The sequence below is a fragment of the Pyrus communis genome, chromosome 12 (genome assembly GCF_041283825.1).
Source record: "Pyrus communis isolate YQ-2024b chromosome 12, ASM4128382v1, whole genome shotgun sequence".
Taxonomy (NCBI): domain Eukaryota; kingdom Viridiplantae; phylum Streptophyta; class Magnoliopsida; order Rosales; family Rosaceae; genus Pyrus; species Pyrus communis.
Window position 1 is genome coordinate 24,645,344 of NC_142576.1, and position 10,981 is coordinate 24,656,324.

The 10,981-nt window shown below is 36.8% G+C and overlaps 1 protein-coding gene across 1 annotated transcript; it reads left to right on the top strand.

Moving 5' to 3' along the window:
* Positions 1 to 5,560: 5,560 nt before the first annotated feature.
* On the top strand, positions 5,561 to 7,874 carry LOC137744624 (UPF0481 protein At3g47200). Its single transcript, XM_068484399.2, has 2 exons — positions 5,561 to 6,428; positions 7,198 to 7,874. The coding sequence occupies exons 1-2, from the start codon at positions 5,705 to 5,707 to the stop codon at positions 7,827 to 7,829; spliced, it is 1,356 nt and encodes a 451-aa protein (XP_068340500.2). The 5' UTR covers positions 5,561 to 5,704; the 3' UTR covers positions 7,830 to 7,874.
* Positions 7,875 to 10,981: the final 3,107 nt, after the last annotated feature.

The following is a 10,981-nucleotide window of genomic DNA, read 5'->3' on the forward strand; positions in this document are numbered from 1 at the left end:
TGATTTATGGAAATTAGATTGTGTTGTCATGAATGATTTGAGTTGTTACACTTTAGACTCTTCTGTTCGAATGAAAAGGCCTTTATCAAATGATCTTTCTTCCATGCTTTGGCATAGAAGGTTAGGTCATATTTCAAAGCAAAGACTACAGCGTTTGGTGCATGAAAATATTTTGCCAGCCTTGGATTTTAATGACTTGCATGAGTGTGTGGATTGTTACAAGGGCAAGTTAACTAAAACCAAGAAAAAGGACGCAACAAGAAGTAAAAAATTGTTAGAAATAATTCATTCGGATGTTTGTGGACCTTTTCCAGTTAAAACAATATGTGGAAATATTTATTTTGTGACTTTTATTGATGATTTTTCAAGGTATGGAAGTGTCTATCTAATTTCAGAAAAATCACAAGTCCCAAATTGTTTTAAAATTTTTAAAACAGAAGTAGAGAACCAATTAAACACTACAGTTAAGGTTTTGAGATCGGATAGGGGAGGAGAATACTTTGGCAGGTTCACTGAGGCTGGGCAACAAAAGGGACTGCTAGCTATGTATCTAGAAGAGTGTGGCATCCAAGCTCAATACACCACACTTGGGACGCCTGATCAAAACGGTGTGGCGGAGAGGAGGAATAGGACATTGATAGAGATGACAAGAAGCATGATGAGCAGGTCAGTTCTACCTCAGTTTCTTTGGGGAGAAGCATTAAAGATGGCAAACTATATAATGAATCGTGTTCCTAGCAAATCAGTGAGTAAGACACCTTTTGAACTTTGGACTTCGAGGAAACCAAGCATCAATCACCTACATGTATGGGGTTGTAGGGCAGAAGCAAGAATGTATAATCCGCAAGAAAAGAAACTTGATTCAAGGACAGTGAGTTGTCACTTTATTGGTTTTCCTGAGAAGTCTAAAGGATACAAATTTTATGCTTCACACTTGCAGACTAGGGTTTTCGAGACTAACAATGCAAAGTTCATCGAGGAAGAAGTGAATGGTGATGAAAATGCTAGCAATTTTGTTTTTCGGGATCTTGGGAATCCCACTGATGTGTTGAGCAATAATAATGAAGGGAGTCAAAGCCTTGGAGAAACTATAGTTTTTCAAACTAGTTTCTCGCAACTATCACATGAAAATAATGCTGCAGAAGGTCATCAAATAAATGAACCACAACAAGATGGAGCAATAGTTGAAAATGATGCTGATGAGTTGCAAATTGCCTTGGAAGCATCAAGAAGAGCCTCACAAAGAATTCGCAGATCGGCGATTCCAGAAGATTATATCACTTACTTTTGTGAAGTTGAGCATGATGAAGGTATAATGACTGATCCAGCAACTTACAGGCATGCAATTAAAAGTGAAAACTTTTTATCATGGCAGCGAGCAATGGAAGATGAGATAGGGTTCATGCATTCTAATCAGGTGTGGACTCTCATAGAGAAGACAGAAACTATGACACCCATTGGATGCAAATGGGTGTACAAAACTAAGAGAGATTCGAAAGGGAAGGTTGAAAGGTTCAAAGCGAGATTGGTGGCTAAAGGCTTCACTCAAAGGGAAAGGGTAGACTATAACGAAACATTTTCTCTCGTGTCATCCAAGGATTCCCTGCGGATAATCTTAACACTCGTGGCACATTTTGACTTGGAACTTCACCAAATGGACGTCAAAACGGCGTTTCTAAATGGTGACGTGGAAGAGGAAATTTATATGAACCAACCTCCTGGTTTCATTGAAGAGGGCAAATAACACCTAGTTTGCAGATTGAGCAAGTCTATATATGGTCTAAAGCAAGCATCGAGGCAGTGGTTTATGAAATTTGATGAAAAGGTAACTCATATTGGCTTCAGTGAGAATAAGGTTGATGATTGCATTTATTTTAAAAGCATTGGTTCCAAGTTTATCTTCCTTATACTTTATGTTGACGATATACTTCTTGCAAGCAATGATTTGAACCTATTGCTTGAAACCAAGTCGTTGTTGTCAAACACCTTTGATATGAAAGACTTGGGGGAGGCCTCTTTTGTTCTCGGCATAGAGATTAAAAGAGACAGGTCAAGAAACTTGTTGGGGATTTCGCAAATGTCATACATTGAGAAAATATTAAAACGTTTCAACATGGAAGAATGTTCAGGAGGAGAAGTCCCGATGACAAAGGTGATAAATTGAATAAGGAGCAATGTCTTAAGAATGAATTGGAAAGGAAAACCATGTTGAACAAACCCTATGCTTCATTGGTGGGGAGCTTGATGTATGCTCAGGTTTGTACTAGACCTGACTTAGCTTACTCAATTAGTGTACTTGGGAGTTATCAATCAAATCCTAGAGAACAACATTGGGTGGCAGCTAAGAAGGTAATGAGATATTTGCAAAGAACAAAATCACACATGCTTGTGTATAGAAAGAGTGAAAAGCTAGAGGTGGTAGGGTAATCTAATTCGGATTTTGCAGGCTGCATAGATGATAGAAGGTCCACAAGTGGTTATTTGTTCTTCATGGCTGGATGAGCAATCTCGTGGAGAAGTGCAAAACAGAAGACACTTGCGACATCGACCATGCAAGTTGAATACATTGCTGTTTTTGAAGCCAAACAGAAAGCACTGTGGATCAAGGATTTGGTTAGTCTAATGGGAATCGTGGACAGTATTTCAAGACCAATTGTTATATATTGCGATAACAAAGCTGTTGTATTCATCTCTAAAAACAACAGGCAGTCATCTGCAAATAGACTGATGGACATCAAATATCGATCTGTTAGAGAGGATGTCAAAAGTGGTTTGGTGGTAATTGAGCATATTGACACGGGTTCGATGATAGCAGATCCCCTCACAAAACCATTACTAGTTGCAGTGTTCAAGCAGCACGTTGCAAAAATGGGGGTACTGGAGTCTTTTGATTCTGTGACTATGTGGGAGTAAAACTTAGTCTTGTCTTATTTGCTTTGTAGTTGTTTATTGCAATAGATGAATTCTAAATTCATTTCATGTACTGCTTTTGAGTTGAGCTAGTAATCATTAATGAGACTTGGCTGAAAAGCTATAATCATATATGTGATATTTCTGTAATGAAGCTCGATTGTTTTAAAAGCTTTTCAGGTGGCTATTTGATTCTACTTTTCAGCATGTAGAAAGTTGAAGTTGGATTATTGCTAACTAAGGCAACGTTAAGGTAATGGGAAAAATAGTGGGAGCGTACAGTAAAGCTCTCTTATAGCTAACATGTTTAAGCATCATACATGAATAATTGAATGTTATAGTGATTTCAGAGTGGCTGCATCATTTTGCGCAAACTTTTCTGAAGTTCTATGACTTGAGTCATTCATGGTGGATGTGTGAGGATGTGTTTATTTATTTATTAACTCATGTGATCACTAAGGAACTGTTGTCAGTAGAAACATTGCTCAAAACAAAGACGATAAGTTTAGGTCCAAGTGGGAGAATGTTGGAACCTTATTGGACTCTAAACTTATCTCATTCGAGTTTTTGAGTTTAGTGGAAATTGAGAACAGTTAGAGTTAATAGGTGAATAAACTACTTTCCTTTAAAGTAGGACATTAAGGGTTAAACATGTTGGTGAGTGGATATCTCACGTTGGAATGTAAATGGGCGTGCAGTTTTGCCAAGCAGTTTCTGTGATAGGTGGAAACGGTTGTGGTTACACGTCTATAAAAGGATAAGTCCTTGCTCAAGAGGAACAAGTTCGTATATCAGAAAATCTAGCCCTATTCTAGAAAGAACATCAGGTCCTCCTTGAGTAGAAGATTTCCTTTTCTTTTCCTGCGATCAATGGCTTCACAAGGTCAGAACTCAAATCACAGTATTACATGCATGTTCGTAATCTATGTTTGCGGCTATATTAAATTCCAACATTTCCCTCTCTGTGAACTAGGGACACCTTGAACTCTTTTAAATCCAACTTCACGTGGCAGAGAAGTAAATATCTTTTGGCTATTTAGAGATCGGCAAATTTTCTTTCTTTCCTTTTGTCTTGTAGCCTCTGTCAGTTTTGTTTCAGTACCTTTGGTCAAAATTTTGACACAATGTTTGATCAAAATGATAGCCACATGAACGACGTCTCCCTCCTTCTTTGTCTTTGTCAAATTTGCATTGAGGACTTTTTGTCTTTATCAAAAATTTTGGCTTCTTTTCCTTTGTTCATTTGTCAACATATGCTCTTCTCCCTCCTCTTCTTGCGTGACCTTTCAGGTATAGAACACCAGCAACATGCCATCCTCTTGGATTATGTTGTTCTATTTTTGCCAACAAGCTTCTGCACCGTTGGTGAAGGACATGTTACTGTCAATATTTGGGGTTGAACAAAACTTGCTCTTTCTTTATTGAATCCATTGCTTGCCGTGACACTGATGATTCCTTTCTTTCTTGGCGTGGACGGCGAATACGGATCTCCTGAATTTGATTGGAACTTCACGGGGTTATTTAGACCACCCCGAAGAAATTCATGGGATTTTTGCTTTTATTTCTGCTGCTGTCGGCAGGGAGTCAGGTTGTTCAAAGTCTCCACCTTCATCTGTTTGGTGAAGGGGAATGCCGAGCAAAGAGACAATTGCCTGGTGGTCTTGGCTGCAAGTTTTTTTTGTGTTGCTCTCCTTTTGTCATTCTCTGTCTCTCTTATATATATATATATATCCTCATTTTTGTCTGCAACAGAACATCCAACAAGAGAAAAATAATTTTAACAGGACTTTGTTTCATACCTGGTGATGAAAGTTTTTCTTTTGAATGTTGATTCGAAAGCACTAATGGTTTGAACTCCTTGTTCACTTTTCTGCCAGCACTTCGTTGCTTTTGGTATTTTCTCTCAAAGTTTATCAATTTTTCTGCAGAGTATCCATCTTTCTCTCTCCCTCTATTTCTGCAGCTGATGCCTATTTATAGGCATCCTAGGAAGGCTCTAGAGTTTGTTACGTGGGGGGAGATGGAGGCCATGACCTTCTGCCACTTTCTCTTAATCCCCCTTACTGACTCCACGTTTCTTTTTGTTGCAGAAAATTAGGGAGAACCTGTTTCTTGCACGTTTCTTCCCCCTTTTTAGGAAGAAATGCATACTTTATTTATTCATTTATTTATCCATGGATGTTGATTTGTAAGTAAAGCTCATCCGCATCTTTTTGGTTGGATTACATTTTTGCTTTGCCTTGTAGTTTGATCCAATTTGTATGAACTCTATTTTTTTATTTTTTATTTTTTATATTTTTATTGTTCAACAGCAAGTAAGAAAAAGACAAAAAATTAAACAGTAAAACAGGGGTATTTCCATCATTTCAATTTAAACTAATATAATTTTATGATTAATACGCATTTGGTCGTCAAGGATCCTCAAATTGAGAATCTTAAGAGAATAGGATTGTCAAGTTGATTTGTTAGATTTCAAATTCGTCTTTAACAAGAATCAAATCTAAAATTTTTTACTTACAAATGAAAAAGAATAATACTAAATCAGAAGATTAAGCGTAATATCGCAAAAGTTAGAGCAGTCAACCAATGAATTGGTGGTTGGATTAAGCAAATTTTGACGTTTATAGTTGCATTTAATTATATTATCAATTCTCCCTGGTCATTGTCTTGCTGTCAATCAAACCAAATTATCTTCCCTTGAATAATCCCCATCCCAGAAGAAATAAAGCAACTTCAAATTTCACCACCACAATTCATCACCACAGCCATCATCACCTCCAAGCCAACTACTCAGATGGGCCCCAATCCACCGCAACAACAGCAACAACCCAACAACAACAGCCATCCAATCAGCATCTGGGAAGCGAACCAGGATCGGTTGGGCACCATGTACCAGATGATCTCAGAACCCCCAAGACTCCTATGCAATGCAGCAGGAAAACCCTCTTGCTGCATCTTCAGAGTCCCACAGAGCCTTGTCGAGATAAACGGTAAGTCCTACAACCCCCACATCGTCTCAATCGGTCCTTACCACAGAGGAGAGCCACGTCTCAAGATGATCGAAGAGCATAAGTGGAAATATTTGGGTTCTTTGCTTGCAAGGACAGAGCCCAAAGGGTTGACTTTAGAGGATTACTTGAAGGCCTTGGAGCCATTGGAACAAAAAGCTAGAGAGTGTTACTCAGAAAGCATAAATCTTAGGACGGATGAATTTTTGGAAATGTTGGTTCTTGATAGTTGCTTTATAATCGAATTGTTTCGAAAATTCGGGCTTTTGGTTCGGTTCGAGCTTGACGATCCTCTTGTCAACATGGTTTGGATAATCCCATTTTTGGCTAGGGATTTTCTTAGGCTTGAAAATCAAATACCCTACTTTGTTCTTCTGACCTTGTTTGAGCTCACAACCATGGAAGAACATAGAGAAAATGGGAAGTCATTGTCGTTGCTTGCGTTGGAATTCTTCAACAACCATATGCAGAGGCCTGATCATGTCATTCAAAAGCACCACAATCTTACAGGCATGCTCTCTCAAACTTCAATGATATTCTAAAACTAATTTCTCTGTTTTGTTTTGTTCCTTTGAAGGTGACCGAACACTTAACCTATCTTAATAGGGGCCGAGGGAACATAGGCCCGGGGTTGCACATGCCCCCTCTTAAATGCCCCTCCTCTCTTCTTTGTCCTCTTAGGATCATCTCTTATGTCTAAAACCTTCTTGCATGTATTCTGTTAACAGGAATAAGTATTAGATTAGTGATTAATACACAGGTAAAGGGAAAATAAAAAAAAAAAAAAAATCAGGGATTTATGCATCAAGTTGAAAAATTAGCTTGGTTAGTCAAAAAAAAAAAAAAAAAAGAATTTTTTTCAAGTGCCTCTCTTTGTTCGATTTTGGGTTGCGCCCATGACCCAAACCCTACTCTATTTTCTTGCCTCCATAGCGGTGAGTTCAATAATTTTATTTAACGTATGATTCTCATGAATTTGGGTGTAATGAAGGCGGAAAAATCGACTAGAGTTTGGGTCAGGGGGTGACATGGGTATGAACCTCAAGCAATAGGTGTTGGGGATGAGCCCACCCAATAGGTGTTGGGGGATTCAATCACGCAGAGCAATTTGTAAGGATAGAGTTGCTCTTAAAGTAAACCCAATAACTTTTTCATGTTTTGAAAAGAACACTAATATAATATACAATGTTTTTCTCATATTTTTACACAGATTTTCTTCGGTACATGAATTTTTTGCCCCTCTATACGTTAACATCGATGTTTAATACCTTGTTTGCAGGTATGCATTTGCTTGACTTGTTACGCTCAAGTGTTATACCCCCAGGCCATGAAGAGCCACGTAGCAGCAACACTATCCCAACACATACCATCCACTGTGTCTCGAAGCTTCGCCGTGCCGGAATCAAGCTCAATCCGGGCGAGGACGAAAGCTTCTTGGTGATCAAATTCAAGCGCGGTGTCGTCGAAATGCCGCCTATAACAATCGATGATTTCATGAGCTCGTTCTTACTGAATTGTGTGGCCTATGAGCAATGCCACAAGTCAAGTTCTAAGCACATCACCACCTACGCCACATTGCTCGATTGCCTTGTGAACACATACAAGGATGTTGAGTATTTGTGTGACCGTAACATCATCGAGAATTGCTTTGGGAACGATGGGGAAGTTGCTCGATTTATTAATAATTTGGGGAAGGATGTGGCTTTTGATATGGATAGATGTTACTTGGCTAAGTTGTTCAATGATGTGCATCACTATTATGGGAATAGTTGGCATGTTCAATGGGCTAGCTTCAAGTACACTTATTTTGATACTCCATGGTCCTTCATATCTGCGATTGCTGCTCTGATTTTGTTGATGCTCACCTTGATGCAGACCTTCTACACTGTTTTGAGTTATTACCATCTTTGAAAACTTATAGATATGGTTTTTGCAATATATATTTATTCATTTTTATAGTGTTGATGCTTACCAGTTAGGATTATAATATGACATTAAGGTCTTTTGATATGTTTCAATTCTACAGTTAGTGTCTTATATATATAGGGGTAGAATCAAGGGACACATTTTTTTACAAATATTTTTACACTTCTTTTGAGCCTTTAGATTAAAGCTATTTTAATGGTTAAGATTGTATTGGTTTATTTACTAATTGAATTTGTAATATGAAAGAAAATTAAATTCATTAATTGTGAAAAATTATTATTAGTGTTTCTCTCTTCTCCGTATATCTTAAAAGATTTAACACCATTAAATCTTATACATTCAACACCAAAGTATATAGAATTTACTTCAACCAACTGGTTTGCAAGTGGCGGCTTCCTTCGAAAAAAACAAAGTATGAGCATTGTTGATCTAAATACAAGTGAAGGTCATTAGTTTGATTTGGAGCATTTTGGTGTTGTTCGGGTTCATGGTGGTGGTGCTTGTAATTCCTCCATTTCATCCCAATTCCAAAACGTATTTTAAAAAAAATATATATTTTTTTGGTGTTTGTAATCCAAAATTTGATCTTTTATTTATCCTCAAATGTCTAAAGATTAGAAAAGAAAATAAGATATGTGACTACAAGAACTTCATGAATCATACAAGTTGAATCCCATGTCATTTGGACTCTCTTCCTATTTCTTCCTTCTTCTCCACACCATCAAAAGGATTGGGTAGGAATAAACCGTTTTTATTTTCGAATTTGAAGAGATGAGAAGAGAGAGAAATCAAAATAGTATCATAATAATTTTCATTATTGCAGAGGTATAAATGTATAATTTCCCTTCTTATTTCCAAATAGTTAATAGACCAATGCAATTCTAACCGTTAAAATGGGTTTGATCTAAGGGTTTAAATATATATATATATATATGTGTGAGTGTGTGTGTGTGTATGTAAATCTTACCTATAAGAATCTGCACATAATTGAGGTTGTAAATATTATCGATTGAGGTTACTTATTGTTGTTGGTCACGACAATCCTAAATTTTTAGAGTGGAACTATTATGACACTCTACTCCCTACCCTAAGTATGCATATTTTATGCAGTGAAATGGTAATGAGATCTACATGCAAATAAACCAAATATTGGAAAGAGAAACCTCTCGCAATTAGTAACATTAATACAATCGAAAATTAGAGCATTTCTGAAAGCGGTAGGGAAAGTTCAATGAGACTCTCTACTAAACACTAAGCATGGATGCCTCTTCAGCAAAGCAAATATGACCTTGATGCAGGTTTGGGAGAAAATAGGGGGCAAAGAAAAAGGGAAAGGCATAAAAAAATGAGAAGGAAGAAATTAATAGAAAGATTGATAGGAATAAAATGGTCAAATATTAGCCCATATATAGAAGGGTGGCGCTATATCTTCCGTTGTCCACACACACTTTTTAATTTTCGACCGTTGGATGAAATAAATTAAAAATAATTAAATGACACAAATTAACGAGAAGTATGTAGAAAGTAAAAAAAAAATTTGTGGATAACATCACCCTATATGGAAATGTCAAACTCAACTATATTGGCCGTCACCTTAATTTGCACTTAAAATATATGTCTAGTCGTCAAGCAGGTTAGGCCATCTAATTTTTTTGAGTTGTTTAAAGAATTGCATGATTAGAAAAGTAGAGGGCAAGAAATGGTGATTTCTTTTTTGTTTTTTTAAGTCTGCTATTTTTATCTTAGATTACTTAAGCTTATATCCATAACGCGTAGGGATGACAACGGAGTGAACGGTAGTCTGGAATGCCCATTACCATCTACCTTCCGCCAGTTCTTTCTTCAACAAAATAGTAAAAGAATCGTAATGTAATACTGCAAATATATTTCATTCATATAATACAAATTCCTTGCCAACTTTTTTTTATTTTTTAGGGTGCTTGATGCGAGAATTACTTGACACTCAAATTAAACCCTCGTTTGACAATTGTAGTAGAATGGATAAGTGAGGGATCGTTCTAGACCGGGGATTAGGAGGGCTTGCTAAAACCTTCTAAATTGACTTAAAAACATAAAAACACAATATAAAACACTATTTAATGCTCGAAGAAAGCAAAACTAAAAATAAGAAAGATTAAGACTAAGACTTCAACGAAATAGGGGGGGAATTGGATTTGGACGAATTTTAAACTAAAATGAATACTTGGAAACAAAACAAATTGTAAATATGGATTTGACGGAAATGAATGGATGGGAAGCTAGCTAAGGGTTCTTTCTCTACACATGATATTTATGCATATGAATCAATTTCCAGTTATTCCTTCATTGAATTATGAACGACAATGCCCCAAATTAACCGTGACATCACTAGTTAACCCTCAGATTTTCCTTATATTATTGGATTGGATGGCATCATTCGACAACCCAAAACATTCTCAAAAGTTCCCTACATGTCATCATAATAGAGATACAATCGAAGATCATTAAGAATAATGAAAACCATAAGCATTGACAAAGCATTTGCAACTATGACATCATGTTACTCATGCTAAGAATTAAACTTAACGCGATCGTGACAAGCGACCTTTACTACTTTCAAGTATAAGTTAGTAACGATTATGTGAAACCTCCTTAAACTTTAGCCACATATTCATGCATGCTAATTAAGTGTCGACCCTCAATCAACAAACACAAATAAGTTAATCATCAAATAGTTAAGCCAATTGCATTCACGAATCAAGAGTTCATAACCGGAATTCATCAATTCATATCACATAAATAAACATGGTATTGAAATCACCCCTAGCCAAAAAGGGTTTAGTTCCTCATAACTTTGAAATCAAAGAAACACCTAAACATTCCAACAACTCAAACTTGAATTGTATGAACGTTTAGGCACTCTTCTCTTCCATTCCTCATATTACAAAACAAAGAGAATTGAATTTAAACATTGAAATCAAAGAAACGCGTAAACATTCCAACAACTCAAACGTGAATTGTATGAACGTTTAGGCCCTCTTATCTTCCTCGTTGTTGTAGCACAAGGTCTAAGGTGAGGTTTGGGGGATTATGGAAATGGATGAGGAGTGGTGTTTGGATTATAAGGGAATGGATGGGAAGCTCACGGCTAGGGAAGG